Genomic DNA, 25,200 nt, shown 5'->3' on the forward strand with positions numbered 1-25,200 from the left:
CTCTTGCCGGTGAAAAACTCCAACCCCGAAATTTGCTTAAAATCGGCTTTTATATAAGTTTCGTCGTCCATCACACAGCAGCCATATTTTGTCAACATCTTCTCATAGAGCTTCTGTGCTCGAGTTTTAGCCGTCGATTGTTGCCGCCCATCGCGATTTGGTAAGTTCTCTACCTTGTATGTATGTAGTCCCGCTCTCTTCTTTGGATTCTGGACGTAGCTCTGCGACATGCTGATCTTTTAAGGCAAATCACGGCTTGAGACGTTGGAATTTGCTTTAATCGTCCACTTCACCTTTCCCTCCGTCTTTTTGTTCTCATCCTGGGTTTCTTTCAGCTCTATTGCCTTGGTTCTACGTCAACTGCTCCTGGAACCGCTTCAACACTCTGGAGACGGTTGAATGGTGAATGTTCAATATTTTTGCCAACTGCCGATGCGATAGGTCAGAAAATTCCAGGTGTTCGGAAAGAATTTGTTTTCTCGACTTGCGTTGGTTCACCTCCATTTTCGTTGAATCGAAAAACACGATTTCGAGTTTGACAGCTTGTAAACAATACACATCAATGAGAAAGTGTGCAAAATTTAGTTGATTTTTACCCAAAGGTAAAAAAAGTTATGCCCTGGCCCTGTTGAACGTGTCGCAATAATATCGTGTTTGCCCTTTAGAATGATAAAACGCGAGGTTTTAAGACCTCTCTTGACATTCATTAGCTATTTATTATTATGAAGATGAAAGTCTCCGGTTAGTTATTAATTTTAATTCAATGGACTTAACACACTCCATGTGGAGTCCAACCGATCTGTGGTACTATGTCGTAGAATACAGTCAACTTAATCGCTGCAATGTTTACGAAAGAATGTGTACGATTCCGAATCATTGTAAAAAGGTTTGATACTATCGATCCATGCCATCCTGAACAAAATGTTTACAAAACGTACGTATTGATAAAAAAAATGGACAATTTTCGAACGGTTTTTCAAAAAGTTCTGTAAATTTACCATTATTACCTTAATAATTGAAGCTTGCTTGAAAACAAAAACTGCGTCTTTGCGAGTGACCTTTTGGCAGTCTGTTTTCGCCAAAAAATGATTGAAACAGAGCTTACGCTGCAGTATTGCCTAAAAATTCTCAGTGGAAGGCAACAGGGGCTATTAGGTGGGCTCTTCAAACAAAGTATCACCTCTACATGCAGCCTCCTATGATCGTTTTGTGGAGCAGGCCGACGCTAGATCCCGCTAAGAGCAAGTTCACTGGTGTTGGGAAAAAGTGGTAGAAATTTTGACATTTTGAAAATATTGCTATGCATACACGTTTTCAAGATCTGTGGCCTTCAAGTTTTTTTACAACACGTGTTGTATTTTCGCATGCTGTGATGCAGAAATAGCAACATTTCTATCATATACGGCTGAAATAGAAACAGTGTTGTAAAAAATACAACGGCCAAAGATCTTGAAAACATTTTTGCATGGTAAAATTTTCAAAATGTCAAAATTTCTACCAGACCAGTGAACTTGCTCTAAAACACAGTGTTTTCGGCAGTGAATCGAATGTCATTCAAGAGACAGTAGGGATCGTAACAGTCGCCTAACATTCTCCAACGACATTCGAAAAGATCTCATTGACATTGACGGTCATCTGTTAAAATGTTAAACGACTAGAGAAAATGTAATCCAGTTTTTCAATACCGGTCGCTCAGAAAAATGTCATCGAATTATACTTCTCGATAACATTTTTGACTTGTAACAGTCGGAGATTCTGTTGGTCCTCTGACTGTCGGAATGAAATTTTTGAATTATTAATTGCATGACTGTCATGGAAAATTAAAAAATGTCATAATTTTGACGGTCATCTGGCCGGATCCGGAATCCAAAAATCAAAATGATTAGATTTTAACTTGCGACACATGAATAAAAAGCTAAACCCGAAAACATTAATCATTTAGAAGGGATATATTCATATAGGGGAAGAGGGGGCATAATGCCAACGTTAAGAAGAAAGCCTTGTTTTAGAATACATTTGAAAAGATTAACTTTAATTTTCGATTGTATTTGGAAGTTTGGTTTATTTTTTGTCTAAATCTGATAATAAGAATAACTGGAAAGTCAAAAAATGCCACAAATTCAATGAAGTTTGAAAAGTAGGTAGAAAACTGGATTTCAGATTCAGTAGGTTCATAATGCGCATATGTGTGTACCCAATCGCGCCGTTTGACGTTTAATAAGTGTTTATTGATCCAAGTGCCTCCGAAAGTGTTTGCCAGGTAAAAAAACTTCTATTCTACTTCACAGATGGAAAAATGTATTGCTACGCGCAGTGCTGCCAGATATACTGAAATTCTTGTGAATAGTTAATTAAATCTATATTTAATTTAGGAATTTTAAATATATTCGTTTATATTCAAGTTAAGTTTTCCAATACAACTTATAAATATCTTTAAAATTGTTGTGATGAAACTACATATAAATTTAAACAAATACGAAACATGCTTAAAGATAAACGGACATGGCGCGTTTTGCCCCACCTAGACATGTCTATTAAAAATCGTTCTAAATAACATAAAAAATAATTGAATAAGGAAATTTTTCGTTTTGTGATGATTTTTAAGACCAATGTTCATCATTGTAACAGATGTCACATAATTTTTTTTGGCGACAGATGCCGTAATTCCTTACGAAAGTCAAGGCACAACTTGCAAGGAATATGGTTTCAAAAGTATTTTTGGATTTTCGCAGGGATTTATCGCATATTTGATGCTAATTTTTTGTACAAAAGGTTTCTACTGTTAATAAGAAGGGAATATCGTACCGACTTCTTAAAATAAGTGTATATCTAGCTAGATATCGCAGTGGGGCGTTTTGCCCACACTGGGCATTATACCCCCAGTTCCCCTACTACATTCAGATTTACTAAAATTCAATCTCTCCTTTCGCCCCCGTCTATTGAATCCAGGTGGTATGAGCCGCGAGGAGCTGATCGAAACCAACGAGCGATTGCGAGCGGTTCGAGTGCGCCTGGAGGAATCATACGACACAGCGAAAAAGGCACTGGTCACCCTGATGAACAAGTACGGAGATTCCAAGAGCCAGCGGAATGTGTTCAACCGATATCCGATGCTGAAACTGATGATTAAGGTACGTTTCGCCAGGTTGCCTACGTAACCTATAAAGGGTGATACGGTGAAAATTTGGTCAATATCAACTTGACCTATTTCTTTCAAATTTGCATTTAAAAAACCTGAACACCCCTCATTTTGAAGGTGTGTGTGTGTAGAATGTTGCTCCTATTTTGATTTTGGAATTCACTTTTCAGTTGTCAAAATGTCGTCCAAGGAAGAAGACCAGCGTATCAAAATTTTGCTCGCGCATCGCGAAAATCCGAGCTACTCGCACGCAAAGCTGGCAAAATCGCTAAAAGTTGCAGCCGTTACAAATGTAATTAAAGTGTTTGGGGAACGTTTGTCGAGAGCAAGGAAGGCTGTATCGGGGGGAAATCGAAAACCGGAAGCCGCTGAGACGACAAAGAGAGTTGCCGGTAGTTTCAAGCGAAACCCTAACCTCTCTCTCCGAGCTGCCGCAAATAAGCTGGGTGAATCGTCTATAACCGTGCATCGAGCCAAAAAACGAGTCGGACTATCGACTTACAAGAAGGTAGTGACTCCAAATCGCTATGATAAACAAAATACGACGGCCAAAGCGCGATCCCGGAGGCTGTACACGACGATGCTGACGGAGTTTGAGTGCGTGGTAATGGACGACGAAACCTACGTCAAAGCCGACTAAAAGCAGCTTCCGGGACAAGAGTTTTATACGGCAAAAGGGAGGGGAAAAGTAGCAGATATTTTCAAAGTTTGCGAAGAAATATCTGGTTTGGCAAGCCATCTGTACCTGTGGCTTGAAAAGTAGCATTTTCATAGCCAGGCTTGCAATTTCTCTAACGAGAATCACCGATGTGCTCGGTTTTCGATTCTCGGTAGAGATTCTCTGAAACGCACCGCAGCCGAACCTCTGTAGAGAATCTGTAAATCAACACGACAGAGCTAACACACACTACAGTGAAAAAATGTTTTCACCAAGGAGAGCGACAGCGACGGCAACTGGCTTGGCTTGTTGCGTTTACCAACACATACGAAGCTGAACCACTCGCCCGAAACATTCATCGTTTGTTGATGCTATTATTATGCACACCGTCGTGTTTGTTTTTGTCTTTGCTTTTTGGTGGCTTCAACTAGTCGGTTCTGTGTTTTCACCGGGGTGCTCTACAGTGACAAATCGTCGCACGCCGGAGCTATTGAACTTGGGTGTGTGTGGCTTTCGAAACCGGGGTGCGAATAATGTGTGGAGAGGATCGAAAAATCTCACCCGGGTGATTTGCTGGCAAGTCTGTTGTCTCCTGAGCAGATGTCCGCGAGTTCGAGCCCAAGAGTAAACATCGAACACAGTTGTACCGGATAAGTTTTTCAATAACAATCCGCCAACTGCAACGTTGATAAAGTCGCGAATGCCATAAAGATGGTAAAACGACTATAATCGAAACAAAAAAAATAGCTTCCGGGACTGTCAACCAAGAAATTTACGTGAAAGAGTGTTTGAATAAACGTCTGCTGCCTTTCCTAAAGAAACATGGTTGTTCCGTACTGTTTTGGCCGGATTTTGCATCTATCCATTACGGTAAAAAGGCCATGGAGTGGTACGCGTGCAGGTGATTCCCAAGGACAAGAACCCTCCCAACACGTCAGAGCTCCGCCCAATTGAGAAATACTGGGCTATTGTCAAGCGGTCAAAAAAAGTACGCTAAGTACGAGCAGCAGTTCAAGGCAAACTGGTTTTCTGCGGCGAAGAAGGTGGACAAGGTGGCTGTACAAAATCTGATGGCAGGGGTTAAGCGTAAGGCCCGGCAATTCGGATTTGGAAAAGTGGAAGCCTAACTGAATGTTTTCCCTGATTTTTATACTTATTAAACTTGAAAAAGAAATTTATCACCCTTTAGATAGTTTTTTTTTATTAAACAGGATTCGGATGGTGGGTCGGCAGTTTGCGTTCCTTCAGGCACTTTGATCAAGGTCACTGGCGCAAATCAGGCAATCAGGCTCTATTTGTTTAAATAAACTTTGAGAATTGAACACGGAAAGTGACTCAAGTAAAGCAAGATTATTCTAGTAAATATATCTCTTGCTAATAATTGATGGGTTGCATAAACTTGCTCTCTTACTGGAAACGCTTATTACTGGAATTAAATAATCAACAATGGAATTCCAATGAGCCGTAACGTAATTTTCCGTGAAAGTAGCATTCGTCGCGAAAATCTTTCGCTTTTTATCATTCAAAGATCAAAAATTTTAGAACAAGCTTTAAATTTATTCCGACTAACGGCAACTCCTCTTCAAAAGTATGGCAATCCATTTTAGCGTTTTAACTAAGAAATATTCTAACAGGTGCGTGGGATAGAGCATGAACGATGAACGAGTCAGTACCTACATTATGATGATGGATGAAATATTTCTTATGCTGCCTTCAATTCAAATCTTTTCAATGTAAATCAGCCTGACCTTCGATATCAACAAGCAGATAAAAACGAGTCTTAAGCCCCATGTTTAATTATTCAGATAATATATCTACTGACATCGACTTCAGAAGAGTAGATTGAAAACAAAATAAAAACAATTTAGTAAAGCCTTATGAAGGTTGAAATTTGCCAAAATGAAACAAGAACCCCGACTGAATCCGAATGATGCTCAGTGTAGAAAGTATAGTAGGGTTAGTTGCCCTACTTCGGACGCTTCAAGCGAAGAGATAGCAGTATTTAGATGTTATGCTGACAAACTACAAAATAAAAATATTATAAGACAATCCATTTCAAATAAGGTTTTTTTTATTCACTAAAAACATTTTTGCATGGTAAAATTTTTAAAATGTGCTACTAGTGTCAAAATTTCTACCACTTTCCTTCAACACGAGTAAACTTGCTCTAACGAAAAGAGTTATTCTGGATTTTCGAAAAATTTAGAACCAAAGTATGCTCTAGGTCCAAATTAGAAACACCCACCCTAGGCAGTTAATAATTTCTCATAATAATTTGTTTTGTTTTCGCGAACAGGACGTCATCCGGCTGGAAACCCAATACTGGACGCTGGTGGAAATTCCCAAACAAGAAAAGCTAGAAACCGTGCCCGCCTTCGTGCTGCGCGCCTGCAGCATCATGGAAAAAGCGCAAAAGTCCGGCGATGGTGTCAAATCGTCGGCCAAGCTGGCGGAGGAGGCAGCCGAGAAGCGGGAACGGATCGAGCGGCTTGAAAGTGAGTAAAACCGTCATAGAAACACGGAAACGTGCTTTGATTAGATTGATTCACAAAGTAAATATGAAGATTTCTTGATAAATCGATAGGATCAAGCTGTGGGAACCGGATTCAGATGTTGTGATATTTATGACATAGGTCCATTAAGAAATAAGCGCAGTGAAGTCGAAATGTTAAATTTTTCATAACAAGCTGCTCTACTCGACAATCATGGTCTAATCATTCCGTAATAGGCGATGGAATCGCTGTCGAATTTGGGTGATGGTTTTCCATAAGTGCAAGTGGTATGCAGCTAAATTTTCACCCAACTTTTGACAGATCTTACTAGTTTTACTGGAGAGAAAGAATAACTTTTCGCTTCCATCGCCCATTGAACTCCAACTACCGATGCAAATAAGACAATGAGAGGGCGATGATTATTTTCATTTTTTCGTACCAACCAGTAAGAAAAAAATATCGACAAACTCAATGATGGGGATGAATATTTATACCAATCAGTTTAAAATCCCAAAAAAAAACAGTTCAAAAATGTTTTACCCTTGAAACCACCTATGAAAAAAAAAATTAATCAAACAAAATTTTACCAAGATAAATTTCAAAACCAAATCAAAAAATAACTTATTTAAAAAAAAAATCAAATATCGTGTGGTGATGGAGCTGTTCAAATTCATCGAATCTCCCAAGCTATGAGATAAAGTAGTACCGTCAACTGGGGCATCATGCAACACTTTTCAACTTCAATGCCTTCTAAAAACTCAATGTCCACAGATAATCATACCGCTTGTACATCCAAAGTTTTAAGATTGATAGAACATCAAAGAAGAACATTACACTAGTTTACAGAATTTTGAACTTAGCTAACTGAAGTTCATTTTTAATGTAAAATCAAGCGCTTTATCCGAAAATGAAATTCATAAAAATCTCAGTAGAACCGTTTTTGAGTTATGCTCCAAATATGAAATTTTGGAAAAAAAAAGTTCTTGTACTTAGATTAAAATATCTCGGACGGCATAACAGTAGTTTGAAATCCCTCTTTTGCATTTTGAAGACGAATAAATTTTCTATCGATCATCTGAACACTGTTTTTGCGTATGATCAACAGTACCTATTGTTGATATTAGTAACTTTATGATAGAAAAATTATAAAAAACGCATTTTTTTAGAGAATAATTTTGTTTCAGCGAATGTTTTAGACTCGATGGTAACATTTAAAAAATCTGATTTTCTTCTGCGCTTGAATGTCAATTTGAAACAAAGATTTCAAGTGGTTATTCATCAAAATCGGTTGAAAATTTAAGAAGTTATGGCTACTTTACCATAACAGTATTTTTGTAGTTTTTTATAATTTAACGAACTGCAGTACACTTATCAGAATATAGGAAGAATGAAACATGATAAATCTCACTCGCTCCAAGTCAAAACTATTTATTAGCTTACCAAAAGGTAACAAGCCAAATTTCAGGAAGATCTGACCATAGGGAGGGGTTGCTTGAGTCTCAAACGTGAATAAGGAGGGGAGGAAGGAAAAATACTGGTTTTTCATCGATAACTTTTTTTATCACTAGCCGATTGTTTTTAATGGTAGATTTTCTTAAAGCCTAAGTTGCGACAAATATTTCACCCGAAGACTGTAACTCGATTGGGTTTGAAACAGGAAAGTTATTGTGGTTCCAAGATTGTATTTTGGTTGAAAATTCTCGTATAAAACGCAATGCGTAAAAAGTACACATTGAGTGTTGGACAAAATTTGCGGCCTTTGAATTGGAATAACTTTTTTACTTCAAGTCCAATCGTGTTGCAGCCTTCGGGTGAAATATTTGTCTTAACTTAGGCTTTAAAAAACTGAACCATAAAAAATAATCGGCAAGTGATTAAAAAAGTTATTGATGAAAAACCAGTATTTTTTGTTCCCCCCGGGCAGAATACCTTAAAATTTTATTCACGTTTGAGACTCAAACAACCCCTCCCTATGGTCAGATCTTCCTGAAATTTGGCATGTGTCCTTCTGGTAAGCTAATAAATAATTTTGACTTGGAGCGAGTGAGATTTATCATGTTTCATTCTTCCTATATGATATGATAAGTGTACTGCAGTTCGTTAAATTATTAAAAACTACAAAAAAATAATGTTATACCTAGTTAAGTAGCCATAACATCTTAAATTTTCAACCGATTTTGATAAATAACCACTTGAAATCTTTGTTTTGAATTGACATTTAAGCGCACAAGAAAAACAGATTTTTTAAATGTTACCATCGAGTCAAAAACATTCGCTGAAAAAAAAATTTCTAAAAAAATGCGTTTTTTATGATTTTTTCTATCATAAAGTGACTAATATCAACAATACTGTTGATCAAACGCAAAAACAGTGTTCAGATGATCGATAGAAAATTTATTCACCTTCAAAATGCAAAAGAGGGATTTCAAATTACTGTTATGCCGTCCGAGATCTTTTAATCTAAGTACAAGAACTTTTTATATTTTCCAAAATTTCATATTTGGAGCATGACTCAAAAACGGTTCTACTAAGATATTTTTGGATTTCATTTTCGGATTCAGCGCCCGATTTTACATTAAAAATATTAATCAGTAAATCAAGTTCACGATTTTTAATAATTTTGCAAACTAGTGATTATTGGTTTCCCCAGTTATTATTAAATTTACGAAAAAAATGCGATTTTCACGCTACTATGAAAAAGGGGTGAGTTGCTATAAGCTTTGTTGTAATGAAAAATCAAATGAAAACGTTTGAAAATTTAAAGTTTTTGATAGATTTATAATATCATAACGCATAAAGCATCAATTGCAGTTATTTTAGGATTGGTTCGAATTAAATTTTACATTTATCTTTCAAAAATGTTTCTAAAAAAAGCATAAGGGTACTAAATACACTACACCGCGCGGTTCATTAAGTCCTGAATTAGCGCAAGGAGTTTTATTTTGTATGGACATTTGTATGGGATAGCAAAACTTTGCATTCAAAAATCACCAGAAATGCACTGAAAGAACAGAAAAATATAATTTTTGATGATCGATATTCCTTGATTCTTGCAGTATATTTCATGTAAACAAACCACACGCTCCTTTTTTAAACTCAAAACTAAGTAGTTTTGGTTCAAAACAGCCCTTAAGTGGCAGCCCTCAACTTTGAGTTTTATTGGGCAATTGCAAAACTAAGTCCTGATAGGCATACTCAATACTAAGTTCGGCAGCCGAACTCTCAAATTTATCCTTTTTTGGAGGGTTGTTTATTTTCAGAGAATTAAAGGATGGTTAACATCTTTTGTACCCGGATGTTGCTGTTCCGGTACATTGCATTGCAATTACAGAGTGGTGGAAAGTTTTGACACTCCTGGACAAAGAAAACTTCCGGATGTTACTTTCCACGGGAAGTAAATAACATCCGGAAGTTTCCGAACAGAAAGAGTTCAATTTTTAGTTCATAAGGTCGAACTCAGCTTTGATCCCTCGCCGAAGGAAAAAAAAATGGATCAATTTTGAGTTCGCAGTTCGAACTCCGTTTTGAACCATCGCAAGGAGGAAAAAGGGTACTTAACTTTAAGTTCATAGATCCGATCTATGTTTTGAACCTCGGTCGTACTTAATTTTGATTTAAAATAAAGGAGCGTGCACAAGCCTAGCATGTACCCTAGAAAAGATATTCGATATTATACCAAAAAAATGTTTTTCAAAATTTATTTTTTAATTCAAGCATTTTTGCTGCTCATTTGAAAGCTATTTTACTGTAGGATGAAAATAAAAATCCCAAAAAACTGCTTTGCATAGCCAGTGAGATTGTTGGCTTATATAACCATTGCAAAAATATTTCAGAAATTACTGAAAACCCTAGAAAACAAAGACTGCCATTTTTGAACACTTTTCAATTGGTTCAGATATTTTATTTCAAAATGGTTATAACTCTTTTCATGAATTACTTAGCCTCTTTTCATTTTTGCAAAAAAAATAAGCTTAAGAATTGGCAAAAGACAAACTTCATTTGATACTTATTTGAATGTTTTGGATGAATTTAAAGAATTTTTTTTCCATAAAATGTCCATACAAAATTTAAACGCGCGGCACTAATTCAAGATCAACCAAATCATCTCAAATTTTATACTGATGCTTGGTGACCCAAAAGGCACCGGAAAACTATATTAGATGAAAAAAGTCGGTCTTGTGCTGCATACATTGAGGGGTAAAGAAACTACAAAAAATATACAAGCTGAAATAATAAAAATTAATTTTTAGATGCATGAAATTTTGAAATTTACAAGTGCGTGATGTAAAACAATCATATTCCAGCATATGGAAACGAAATTTAAAAAGGTAAATCTTTGATTTGCATTTTGTTGCATTTTAGCCCAGACTGGAAACTGAATTATAAAAATATTTATTTAAAAAAATTGGTGATTGTCCGTAAAATACTTTCACACCAACAGTGTTGGTATAGGATAATGAAAGCAATTTGAAGTATGTAGGTGATATCATTACGCCAATCCGTCATACTGGGTAAAGTTTTTTATGGCATCGAAAAAAGTATAAGTGTTTACATCTATGACTCGATTTCTTAAATTTTCTATGATAATCAAAAATCATAAAAACTGATCTCACGATGTGAGAAATTATCACTATTTTTTCATCATAAAATGATAACTTTATTAAATTATACTAAAATAAAAATTGAACAAGTATTGCGGTATACAAATGTTGTATCTAACCCTGCTGTTGCATGATACCCCGTTTGGCGGTATATATGGCTGTTGATAAGTATACAAATTCAAATACCGTAAACTGGGGGAACTTTGATCACTTTTTTCATTCATTTTAGAATATTTTGGAAGGGATTGATTGTTCGTAATACCTAAAAGCTTTAAAACCCTTACTGAGGTGAGGAGTTTTGAACATGATCATGGATTGCAGAAAATTCAAACGACATTTGTGGTCATAAATAAATGTTTGTTACAAAACCAGATTTCGAGTTTCGGGGTAACTTTGATCACTGTGGTTTTTACGTATCTCAACGTCTTCAAACTTATTGTTTTGATATCATTCAGCACAGAAGGCTCAAAACATCGATAACAGTAATTTTTTGTTTGGACTCAATTGAATTTTTCAACGTTTTCTTTCAAAAAGAAATATACACGAAAGATGGACAATGTTGCTGCATACATTTAGGGGCAAAAATTATGAACATTTTTCAATATTTTTTTGCCTCGAAAACAAATAAAATTTTACCTTCATGCAATTCCCATGCAACAGTCCTCGTACTGTTCCCAATTTCTTTTTTTTCTTCAAACCTTACCATTTGATAGGGTTTTTAGCCATTTTTCCAAAACAAGCTTTTTCATGGAAAATGACCGTTTTTTTCAGTATCCAAAAATTATCATCAAATGACCATAAAAATAACACTTAAACTTAACCTTAACCAAGAAAAATAGTTGAACTTTCACATTAAACAACCCATTTGCTCCTAAATGCATAAATTTGATCAGGAGAAATGTTTGTTTGTGAGCCTTCAAAAAACCAGATATTTTGAGATTTTAAAATTATTTTTTAAGTAATATAAAAAATCTCCTAATTAAAAACCAAATTTAGCTTATTTGTAACTCAATTTACAGGCTTTCAAACGTAGTAAATAGTTTTCAGATATTTTAACTTTATACTTAGTTAATGATGATTATCTGCAAAAATTTCATGTTGATCAAAGTTACCCCGCTGATCAAAGTTCCCCCAGTTTACGGTACTCAAGTTTGTTTAATTTTGAGGTTTAATTTTCTCCACGTCAGTAATTCTACGTTTCCTTTTTCATTTTGGGTCCTTGAATTCTTGGTGACAATAATGAATTCACACTATTGCCAGAGCATTCCTGTCTTCTTAGTTATACATATCATCAAGTGGCTATAAGGTTTGGACACCAATCAAATTAGGGACGTTAAAGTTCGAATTAAAACTATGCACAGACTCAGTGCCAGTATTTGAACAATTTCATAGTAAGTCAGCAGAAGCTTGTTTTCATCTATCAAGGTTAGAATCGATGCTTTTGAAAAAAGGGTCCCATGTATTCAAAATCGCAAATAAAAAAGGGCAACATAACCTTTGAAGACATTTTTAAACGATACCTATATGTTGTTTAGAAAATTGTATTTCTGTCAAACTTAGCTCACTCAGCCCAAGATTGGATCTCGTTTCTGTATTTCGCGAAAAGACAGAAGTAAAGATAATTTAAACAAATGTAAAACAAAATCCAAACCCGTATGTTCAATTTTCTATCAATCAATGCAAAGCTTTTCGTTCAGAACATGTTCGTGTTTTGTCCAATTTCCGTCTCTTCCGACACTCATGCTCGAGGAAGCCTTCGAGGTGGTGCATAAATCCAGGGATAAACACAACCAAAAAAAAATTACACAATTTCTTCATCAATCTTTTAACAATTTTGAACACGTGAATGGCTATTCGTTTTGTACCATAATAACGACGAAATTATGATTGTTTGTACGTATTCGTCTACGGCCAGAGGTTAACATTTTTAGCGTATGTACATAAAATGATTGATTGATTGCGTTGCAATGATTTGGAAGAATGCTGTGCGCCAAAGGATTAAGCACCCTGTACATAAAATGAATGGACAGAATATTTTCTTTCAATTTATCCATGGATTTATCCAAATCCAACAATTACTCGCAGGTTTCGATTTTATCAAACTTCAGTTAATGAAATATTTGGATCAATCATATTTCCCCATTTACAATCTTTTCCCTTTGCAGTGATGACGACGGCACAGATTGAGCAGGAAAACACCCAGATGATCAATGATTTGTATCGCCTGTTAAAAAAGTACAGCGGCTTGAGAAATCTAATCCGTGAATTGAAGGTAAGCCTTATCAACGGCAAATCGTTTTATCGCCAAAAAGTATCAAAATCCTCTAATCGACTTTTATCAATTTATTTTCTGTTTTTATCTTCCTTCTCCTCAAAAATAGGCAGAGTATGGCAATTCCAAAATCTACCCAATCTTTCCCCGGTACACGATGCTGAAGGACATGATCAAAGATATTATGCACGACCCAGACTACATGGAGGTTTGCCACGAGGTAAATAACTAATCGAGAGGAAATGCTTCCTCGGTAGGAAAAAGGAAAAATCCTAATCCCCATTTTCCATTTTCCCATTCCTTTGCCCATTTTCTTTTGACCGTGAAACGCATAGTAAAATTTCTGGGGTTCTTTTACGGTGGTAGACTCTTTCTGCCGACCAGAAAGCATATGGTTAAAAAGAAGAATATGTTTACAAAAGATGATGGGATGAGCTCGAAAATGGAAATCATTGCATGCAGATTTCAAGCTTTAACTTTTTGCCTTTCCTTCCGAACTGAGCTGAGTCAGGTTTGTTATTATTCTTAGAAAATATCGGAAAGTTCTCAAGTCAGTGGCGTTAAACTCTTAAGATGCTCCCGGTTCCTTGTTCCAAACTCTAGCTTCTAGCCAAGATTAACACTCTCTCTGCAGAAAACCTGTCGGCTGAGAAACGGCAAAGTTTCACGACCCAAACAAACAAAGGTCGGATTTACCATCGTTCGGCTGGTTTCCTTTTTTCGTTTGATTAAGCAAAGCAGTGGAAAGCTTTTCTGGAATCTTTTTTTTTTAATTCGCTTATTATTTGTTCATTTGAACCGAATGCTAAGAGATTTTCTTTTGTTTTCGAGCATTCCCAAGATTCTACCGTTTCTCACAAACCATTCAAAACGTTTATATTCTAAACTAGCTGACCCGGTGTGCTTTGCTACACCTTCCAAAAATAATGTAGTTTGTAAAAATTTATTCAAATTAAGATTTTTGTGAGCATTTTTTAAAATCAAATCTCATCATAGTTCAGATCCAACAGCTTTGAAATGAGAGCTGCAGCTGGAGTTCCGAATTGCAAATCAAAGATGGTATATATTATTTACTGAAACTTGATTTCTAAATTTGTTTTTCAAGATCTTAAATTTGTACTCTGTTTTTAAAGCTTCATAATGACTTAAATAATGTCAAAATTTATGGATTTTCCAACTTTTTTCGCAGAGTGGGAAGTTACGAACTTTCATAAAAACATTTGTCACATCTATTTTTGAGTTATGCCGAATATGCCGCTATGCCGTACGCAAAAAAAAACTCTTATAAAATATGTTCCCTTTTTGCCAAACTCGTGGACATGAGACATTACAGTTTGATGTTTTTCCTAACAGCACTTGTCATGGTATGAAAATTATCGATTTTATACAGTACAAATATCTTTTTTTTTAATAAATTTATTAAAGCAAGAAATATATGTATTTAAAAAATGTCAGTAGCATCTCTTAATAAATTTTGAGCTTTTTTTTATTTTCTCTTTGAAAGTCAAATATTCAAAAATGTTGGCAAAACAAATTTCTAAGTTGACATTGGCAAGTGAAAATGCAAAGCTCATTTCCAGATGCGCTAGAGTAATGGCTTTAAAATGGATTTAATACGTATTTCTGTTTGCTTGTTTTATCAAGTTTCATTGATTTATCTGCAGTATTCCTGCAGTATAAATTTATGTTTGTTACTTCACTTTTAACGAATGCTGTTCAAAGCAAATGACCATCATTTACAATGACATTGAAGAATTTTAAATATCCGCTTCAGTTTCAATATTCGGAATACCCCTTCTGGTCTTTCCTACATATTGAATAATTTTGAAAATGAATTTCCTAAAAGTTCGACGTTTACCCTTGCCCAACCGTGTAAGTTGACAGGAGGGAATATTATTATTAACACTTTAAGGGTATACTAAAAATTTCTCATAAAAATTTTGCTTCCAGTTGTATATCAGTTCTTAAGTCTCACTTTTCAAAAAAGAAGCAGATCAAAAGTATCTTTAATGCAGCCATGTAACACAAATACACTTTTCATGTTAAGTACGTACTTGAATTGGTTTTTATGCAAAAAGTACGATGTTTTTTCAGAATTAATTAAAATAAAAAGCCGCCATTTTCATTTCTAAATGCGTTTCAGTTGTGTATTTGGACCGAAGTAACAATTTCTAGAAGAAAACATATTTTTTTTATTTTTTTGTAACAGAGAAAACTTGAACGTTTGAACATGCTCTAGTGTTCCTTGAATGAAAATTGTTTCGGAAAAGGAATTCCCTTAATTTTGGTCAATAAAAATCAGTTCATTTCACTGATACCTTTTACTTATGCACATGTCAGTCCTATTTTATCTTATTTAAAGAAAAGGCTCTTGATCAGTTCATGTGTTGGATCGGATTTTTTTATCTTCTTTAAATTTAAATTCGATCGGCAAAATGTCAATCTGGGTCACATCTAGGCGTCATTCATAACCATGTGCTGTACAAATGAGCTAGGAATCAAGTAGAAAAAAATCACATCAAGGCTTCATATCGCTACCCCTTGCCTTGAAAATATGCTTGGTTGAGAAATACGCGCCAAAATATTCCCACTGATCAGTATGCTATGCCGTGGTTACTATCCTCTCGCGACGTTGGCTCGCGACGCCTCGACCTTGGAGACGAAAAACAAACCGCCCAAAGGAAAAAAAATTAGAGAAAATGGATGTCACGACTTTAATTTGTTTCGAAAAACTACAAATTTTGTATGGGAGCCTCCCTCCCTTAAGTCGGACGGGGTTTTAAGTATTATAGAAACCATCTCCGGTCCCAAAAACCCTCAGATGCCAATTTTGACGATGATTGGTTCAGTAGTTTCCGAGTCTATAGGGAACAGACAGACAGACAAACATTCATTTTTATATATATAGATAACCATTCAGAATTGAGATTGAATAAAACTTCAATTGTTTGTGACTGGATTCTATCCAGTTAAATTTATTTAAGGTACACCGGAGTAAGTGGGGACGATGGCTATTAACACAATACTATGAAATATTTTTTCAAACTTTTAATGCAGAATGTTCAATTTACTTGTAATCTATCGAATAACAGTGAAAAAGATACGATTCCGACAGTAATGGATGTTTACAGAGACTTTTTGGGAATTTTCTATTTTCAACTTGATGTGCACCTTTTTCAATTGTAAATTTCTCGTGAACTGGCTGGCTCTTGACGAAAAACTCTTCATTGAAAAACAAAAAAACATTCGAAACAAATAGTTAGGAAAAGAAATGACGGTTAAAAATTAAGAAAAAAGAGTTCATTTACAAAAATCTAAAATTTGGTATCTAAACCCTACCTGGGGTAAGTGGGGACGGCTTTATACATATTTGATGTTTGCACATTTTTTCAATTTTTTCTCCTTCATCCAATACAGTTTAGCTTTATTTAGCATTCGGATCACGAAAAGTTGGAAAGAGTACTTGTTTGTTGTGGAATAAGTATATATTATCGATAAAATCGGATCTCGTGTATTGCAACATAAATTACCCACAATATTTAATCATTGAAAGATGCTTTGCTAATAGTATAATGATCTTTTTTCAAAATTTTCGACGGTTCGATCAATAAAGTAACGTATTCAACCATAAAAACACAAATTTGTTGAAAATTTCCTGAGAAATCAAAGGGAAAATAAACCGTCCCCACTTACCACATAAAGCGGGGTAAGTGAAGACACCAGCAGTCCATAACAATTTGCGTGATAACTTTTTCGCTTTGTGTCTATCAAGCTCATCTCTTAAGCATTTGTTAATAACATGTCCTGCATCACCTTAAAAGTAATTTGATCGAAATTGATCCACTTTAATTTTTCAATGATTTTTTAAAGTTGAACTATACGAAAACCTGTCCCCACTTACCCCGGTGTACCTTATAGCTAAAAAATCCAAGTGACTACTCCAAGATTCAATAGATTTCGCATGCAAGCTAGCTTGGTGCCTTGATGTTATGGGTTAGCTTCGTGAAACGCTGCCCGATCAAGAGGGAAAAACTAAATTATATCAAGATGAGATATTTTGATACTAATTTTTTCCTTTCTAAATGAGTTATTATTCAGTACTCGTAGGATGTTAAAATATCTCAAATTATATCAAAAAATCTATGCGGTCATAGCTAAATTATATCAATTTTAGATATGCTCCTTTCAAAATTATATCTCGCTCAGATAGCATAGTTTGATATTGGGCAGAACAAAACCTATCAAAATTATAACTTATCAAGATATGAGTGCTACGAGAAAATTTTCTAGTGGGATGTCAATAAATCACATTATTTGCTAAAACCATGCCCCATTTTTGGATTCCATAAAATTGGATTCAATTTTATGGATCTGTTGAGCGAAACTCATTAATGTACGGTTTGGGCCGTTGACTCCGATTTCCATGTTTCAGAAAAAGTTGTGCGTATATCAAAATAAGATATAATCATTTTATTTTAGGACAACCCGAAAAAAATCTTGATAATTGAAAATGAGCTCAACCCCATTCAAGTCTGTCAATCAGAATAAGATATAATTCGGATTGGAGATACTTAAAATCGAAAATTTGGTGTACTTAATTATAACTGAATCAGATGTAAATATCACGGTGAGATATGATTGGCTTATTATTTTGATATGCTCTCCTGATCGGGTGTACATATGTCACGCTATCTTTTTAAAAGACCTATAAAAAGAAAAAATACCGCATCTGTGGAAATGTGCCTTGTTACCGAGGAGACCCTCTCCTATCCAACGCACTATTTGGGTAAAAAATCAATCAGGAGGTCTAAAACAACTTTTTTCAGAAGAATTGCGAACAAAATTCAGAAGTAAATTAAAAAAAAAATTCAATAACAATTACTCCTAAAAACTTCATATTGTTCCATTTGTAAGCTTAGGCGTATCAAAATTTCTTTCAAAAGAAATAATAACTAAAAATTCCATACATTTTGAACCTAAAATTTAGGCAAAAAAGACATTTCCAAGAAAATTTTAAAAATTATCAATCAAAACTTTCTAGAGTAAGCTGTAAGAATAACTAGCAACACTGTAGAAAATTTTCAAAAATACTGTTATAAAGATGTATTCATCATGTTAATTTCTTTCGAAGACAGAATGCAGTTTTGAGTTGAGGAGAGACAGTTACAATTCAACCATTAAGCACAATATTGTTTGTCCCTTAGAAAAACCAAAATTCGATGAATTCACAAAACATTCAAAAAATTCAAAGGGCCAAAAGCATTCTGTGGAAGCTGGGATTTTTTTCATCTTTCAGATTTGTGTTTAATTCAATTTTTTGATATAAAATTACTCGAATTTAAAGATAGAGTGCGCTTAAAATTCAAAAATTATTGAGAATACAGAATGTAAAGGAATGTTATGCAATTTTAGGAAAGTTTTACAAACAAGTTGTGACAACTTCCAATGATCTATTTAAATAAACAATTTGCTTGAAACATTAAAAAAAAAATGGAAACTTTATGTTAAAATGTAACATTCTTCAAGGAAACACATCAAAATAACGTCTTCATTTCATTAAAAAAAGTTTTTTTAAACAAGCATTGCACAAAGCTGAAACATTCAAAAATAATCGAAACAGAAAGTTTTCAGGTATTTTTCCTGGGAGCCACACCCAAATATGTCCAAAGTACAAATGAACTTTGAGGGAGAAACAATGTAATGATGAATGACTAAACTGTTACTATCTTCACTTACCTCAAAACAGCATTCAGTCTTGAATAAAAATGATCAAGGAGAATACACTTTTACAACTGTATTCTCGTAAATTTCTACAATGTTGCCAGTTATTTTTACACCTAATTCAAGAAGATTTTTATAAGTAACTAGCTGACCCGGAAAACTTTGTTGAGCCTTTGAATGTTTACTAAAATAATATTCATTTAAATTCACGGTAAATCATGTATTATGTTCATGGAACTGGATTGGTACCGTAAAATGAGGTGAACCGGAATTTTTTTTACTGTTTTGTAATATGTTTTCAAATTATATTTAGTGGACCTCAACAAAACTCAATATTTTAAAAGCAAATCGGACCTCTTACTATCAATTTCAAACAGATTTTTTGTTTACCCTGTAATCACCTTTACTTTTATTCGAAGAAATGTACTTGCCTACTTTCAGGGGCAAACAAATTTCGTTATAATTTAATATTTTGTAAATTATTGATTTCCAGCGAAAGCTGGATTATATTCTTCATTAACAGAGGATCCTAGATTAAGGTTGCCAGATTGCCCGGTTTTATCCGGGTTTGCCTGGATATTTGATATAAAATTTGGGAACAGTCCGGTGCCTAGATTTCTTTGAAAAAGCCCGGATTTTGCCCGGAATTGTTTACTTCATTAGTCGAATCAAACAAAAAAAACAAATTGTTTTGTAAACATTTCATATTTTAGCTTTCAAAACGATTTTTTTAGTAAGTTTTACAAAAATAATCATAAAAGGTTTTTTAAAGCTTAAAATAAGATTTAAAATCTGTCAATTAATTTTGAAGAAAAAAATTATTTTTCAGTTTTTTTTCTTGATTTTTTGTTGAGTTATTTTTGGGTTTTGACAAAATTTTCCTGGATATTGCCCAGACTTTTGGTCGTTAATTTTGAAAACAAATGCCCGGATTTTGCCAGGTTTTTATATAAAATTGCCGGAATTTTCCCGGCCCGGCTGCGTGCTTAAAAAAATCTGGCAACCTTATCCTAGATACAGTTATGTCCATTAACCACGAGAATAGTGCCCCAAATCCTTTCTCTTTTTTCTCCAAAAGCATTTTAAAAGTATTCTTCACCGTATTCCAAATTTGCAGACATGGCACATCACTTTTTGCAGGGCAGTGCAACAAAACTTTCCATGGTATGAGAATATTGAAAATTTTCATCGAATACTGATTCGCAGAAACTTTAAATCATAGGGTTATGAAATCAATCATATCATCATAAATCGTATGAAATATATTTTTACAAAAAGGCGTTGAAAACTCTCAATTTACGAAAAAAAATATAGCATTCTTTTTATTTCTTTAATTTACTTTTGTAAATGAAAACACGCGTTTTCAGAGTCTGTGAATTAACTTAAAAGATAAGATTTTTTTTCTTGATTTCTTTATAATTATTCTCTTTGCGATTTAATGAAGTTAAATTAATGTTTTTAACTCTACGAATGAAAGTTGAAAAGTTATTTAAATTCCTGGTTGGATGATTATAGAATAATAAATTAAATACAAAATTTTAAAAAAAATCTTAATATCAAAATTGTTCTTTTTTTCTTAGTACTTGCTGCGTGTGGATTGTATATGCGGATGCTTGGGAACTACCACTGATTGGGAAACTGAACAGTACTGATATTTGGTTTAAAACTCTCTTTTTTTTTGGTTCCTGGTCCATTTTTTACTTGACACTGAAATTTTTAGATTTCAAGCTTCTTCTGTGTGTAGAATCAGATGAATGAGATGAATCAAAACCTGTTTCTGACTTCTGGTACTGAGTGTTGGATCACATGATGAGTTTTAGTTCTACAAAGTTAACTTTTATAATATCCTAAATCCCGTGAAAATCTAAGCATGAAAGGAAGGAAAGAAGTTTTTCTACACCCATAGAAGAGGTTGCAAAAATCCAATGCCTATTTAGCACATCTCTGTGCCGATAATGCGCTGAAATGTGCACTGTGCCGAAGATGATATGATTGAAAAACCGTAACTGGCATAAGGACTCGGCTCCCAACTAAAATGATGCATGACCACTACATTCAAGCAATACAAGAAAAACATTTTATGGGATTTCTTTCCTATTGGATAATTCATCCCAGAAACAAGAAAATAAAAATATAAACCACAGCGCCCGTAGGGAGAATCGAACTCAAATCACTAACTAAATGGTCTTGCCAGACCGACATTTTAACCAGTGTACTATTTGAGCTTCATGCAGGAAGAGGGATATTTGTCATAGGCATTCTGCCACCGATCAATCACAAAAGAAACGCACGACAGTGGCTTCCCGGCGTTTGGCCTCCTTTCAAGGTATTCATTTGTCTTGCGATGGAAACGGGAAAGGGAACGGGAGTGGAGGAAACGGGAAACCCATTGAATGAGAACTGTGCTTTGCTTACTGCCTGCTATTACATACACACGCTACATATACACAGCTGCTAAAGCCGGGCAGCTTGGCCGGTGCTTGTTTGCCGGTGAATTGAAGGAATATAATGTCTGTTCAATCAACTCTAGTAGAAACGGGTCGAAACAAGTAGAAATGGATTGATAGTTGATCACCTGTCTCTTTCCAATTGACTTCGACCGACTTCTACCAAGTCGAAACTAATCCTGCTGCCGAGCTGGATTGGTTTCGACTAGTTTCAACTTGCTCCATTGAACAACGACCTGACTAGTTTCGACCAAAACATTGGCTCGTTGAACATCTATCAGTTAACAGAAACCAGTTGAAACCGATTTTTACTAACGATTGAACGAAGCTATATTCTTGTTGCTTTTGCTACATACACACGCACAGCTTAGCCGTGGTTGTTTGCCGGCGAATTGAATTAAAGGAATGTTTTTTTTGTTGTTGCTTTTACTGCATACACACGCACAGCTCGGCCGTGGTTGTTTGCCGGTATATTGAAGGGATTGAATTAGAAGGATGTTTTTGTTGTTGCTTTTGCTACATTCACACGCACAGTGCTCGGTTCGCTGGCTGCCTAGTGTTGGCCGGTATTTATTTCCATCCTTCTTCGTCTTGTGATGCGATAGGGAGGGACGTGAAAGCGTTTTTATTTTGTTTCTTTCAGACATACGCAATTCGGTTAACTTGGGAGATTAATGCCGGTGGGAGCAAATCAAATCAGCACCGATCGCGTTATCTTCTTGTACCAATGATGCTATGTAATTGACTACACGCCATTGGCACAGAGGCTGAATTTTGGGTGTAAGGTTTCAAATTTTCCAATTGATTCTTTTCAATGATGAAATTTTCATGGAATCACAATGTTGATAACATTCTACTCTCAAACGAACTGAATTCATTCTAAACACATCTTTAAAATCTATTTAAGGTTTCTTTATACTGATAAAGTAGGTACAAATAAGACGTTCTCGTTGTGTTACCATAATTATGTAATGGAATATTTCGTGGTTATCTGTTCAGATGTACGTCAGATTTATACAGTCATATCGTTGACAATTCTTTTCTTGAGTAGTATGCTATTCTATAATACGATCGTAAAACTTATCCGGACCAAGCGAATTTAGGTTATTTTATCAAAATCCTGACAATATGCGCGTATTTGTTATCAAATACGCGTAATTTAAGCTTCCGGAAACCGATCATGATTATTTTGTTGAAAAGAGTTTGTTGTTTGATTTTGCACAAAAAATGAGTATATCTGGGCTTTTTTTCAAAAATATCCATGTGAAATATTCAATCTGGTAAGCTTTTGGTTACCTACTACTGTTTCTGAGTTCTGAATCTGTATTCTGATTCTGAATTCCGATTATGAATTCTGAATTCTGAGTGATTTTCGATGTCAAAGTCCGATTCTGGGTTCTTGATCTGAATTTTGATTCCCACACTTTTCTACTCTGCTTGTTGCAAATCATTAAAGGAAGCATCCGAAGTGTATGCAAAAGAAGTAGATTCATAGGCAAGCTTAAAATCTACTCCACAATGTGTAAATGTGCTTCGTTCGAAACGACTCAACTTTCTCTATCATTTCCTGAAAGCTTTCAGTTTGAGAGTTTCAATTTTCATATTGTCGAAGCAAAGGTTCTCTACACTAACATATATAGGCAACGAGTATATTCTCAGTCGTATCCAGAAAGGAAGTTCGGATTTGGAAGTGGAAGAAAGTCAACCGGTAGCCGTCAATTGATGTGCAGGATTATTTGCTCCAGTCAGCCACCTTGCTTCTTTTCTTTTCGTTATTCCGGAAGCGTGTGAAGCTGTCGACTGTCAATTTCACTTTCGTTAATGTGGAATATGTGGGAGATTGAATTTATAATTCTTGCAGGAAAAGAAAAACCAAATTCAATACCAGCTGATGGCCTGGATCAAAAATCAATCATCCAAGATTTGCTAACTGTGTCTGTTTTTCTTTTATTTCATTCATTAATTCAATCGGTAGGGTTATCCTTTCTTCCTAGATAAATCTTTAAAAATTGGAACTGAAATAAAAAGATGCACCAAGGGATTTTTTTATTATCTAACACTTTGCGCCGGGGGTCTTTAGATCTTCCCCTAAATTGAAAATTTGGTTCATTTTTACGACTTTCTTGAATTTTGTTTAAAGCATCATTCTCATAATATGTAATATAGCATTAACAATATGATACTTAGATTATTGGTTGAAAATTTAAGTCGGTTTTGCTGTAAACACTGAACAAAGCATGGAAAAATAGTGTGTTTCATATTCGTAGATAAATATGATTGTTCCAATGTTGTAAGAAACGCACCCTCTAAAAGTATTTGAGTGCAGTTAGTAGACTAAAGTCTGTTTCACATAGAATCTGGTAGGATAAAATAGATCATTTCTCCGCAAAGAAATAACGTACAACAAAAGTAAAAATGTCATTTTGCAGGGTTTTTATTGCACTTTAAGTAAAAAAATACATAAAAATCATTCGTTAACTTTTTTTGTGATACCACCCATCATTTTCTGCACAGTACTGTTGGTAACCTCATTCGCCATCTTGTTCCCCCACTTTTTCATTTGAGCGAGTTTTTTCGTGGTTCTGCCACATTTCTTCAGTTTGCCCTTAACTATTGCCCAATATTTCGAACGAAAATCCAGACAGTTTGATGGATTGATACCTTTTTCAACAAAATCGATCTTGTTCTCCTTATATCACCTAACGACATCCCGGCTGTAGTGGCAGCTTGCCAGGTCCGGCCAGAACTTCACCGGGGCTTTGTGGGACCGAATGAATGGCAAAACCCTCTTCTGGAGACATTCTTCTTTGTAAACATTTCCATTCATTGTGTCCCCAGTGATGAAAATCTTAGTCTTCTGCCCACAACTACAGATCCCTTGCCAAATCATCAACTTACGAGCAAATTTATCTGCGAAAACAAACTTGAATCTACCCGCAACATTCTCTTTACGCTTCGCAAGGTAAATATTGTTACCGGGTATTTGTCCAAAATCCATTTTGACGTAAGTTTCGTCGTCCATCAAAATGCATCCGTTGTACTTGGTCAACACTTTAAATCGTATAAATGTTAAATTCCCAGAAAAAAAAAATGGTCAACACTTTTTCGTATAATTTCCTTGCCCTGGTTTTGGTAACCAGGTGTTGTTTCTGCGTCCTGTTGGGGTGTTTACTTGCATGATACTACCGCAAGCCTTCTCGCAAACAAATTCGTCGAGCTGTACTGTGGTTCGTCTTGAACTTTTTCGCCAAATCACGCAACGAAATTCCAGGATTATTGTGAACTGATCGAATTACCTTTGCTCGCAGCTTCCGGTCATATGTTCCACTTTTACGCCTGGTTTGTTTTGCTCGATCCACCGTAAGGGTCTCCCGGTGACGTTGCAGCACCGAATTTACAGTTGATTTTGGATATTTCAGGAATTTCGCGATGTTTACCCCTGACCACGTCGGTTTCTCTACGTGAGTGTGCAGAATTTTCTCTCGCCTTTCGCGTTCCATCGTCGATAACTTTTGACTGACTGCTTCAATCTTGATGAAATTTTCACCACTAAGTAAACAAACCATCCGGATCAAAACACTGTCAATAGATTTGCTATGTGACAGCTAGAGGCGCTGCAGTAAATGAAAAGATTCGACGAGATTCTATGTGAAACAGACTTTATTGTTTGTTTAAAGAGATTTATTGTCATTATTTCTTTCATAACTCTTGTTGGTGGTGTCTTTAGATGAAAGTTGCATCATATATTCAGCTATACAGTGAGCGAAATAAGAATAGCACCACTATGTATTTTGCTTGTTAAAATATGAATGTTTGAAAATCACCAAAATTTTCTTCTATAAGTTGTTTTGAACTGTTTAACGGATAAAT

General features: G+C 35.1%; 1 protein-coding gene across 6 annotated transcripts in view; it reads left to right on the forward strand.

The window, feature by feature from the left end:
* Positions 1-25,200, forward strand: part of LOC129739376 (uncharacterized) — a 249,532-nt gene that overhangs the window by 209,483 nt on the left and 14,849 nt on the right. For 4 of the 6 annotated variants that reach the window (XM_055730794.1, XM_055730798.1, XM_055730796.1 and 1 more), the window contains exons 5-8: positions 2,950-3,131; positions 6,094-6,292; positions 13,056-13,162; positions 13,272-13,394. In XM_055730794.1, coding sequence (XP_055586769.1) covers positions 2,950-3,131; positions 6,094-6,292; positions 13,056-13,162; positions 13,272-13,394 — 611 coding nt within the window. Of the gene's footprint in view, positions 1-2,949; positions 3,132-6,093; positions 6,293-13,055; positions 13,163-13,271; positions 13,395-25,200 lie in introns of those variants that run through there. The other 2 variants (XR_008735842.1, XM_055730795.1) reach the window with 1 other exon arrangement.

This window comes from Uranotaenia lowii, chromosome 1, assembly GCF_029784155.1.
Source record: "Uranotaenia lowii strain MFRU-FL chromosome 1, ASM2978415v1, whole genome shotgun sequence".
NCBI lineage: Eukaryota > Metazoa > Arthropoda > Insecta > Diptera > Culicidae > Uranotaenia > Uranotaenia lowii.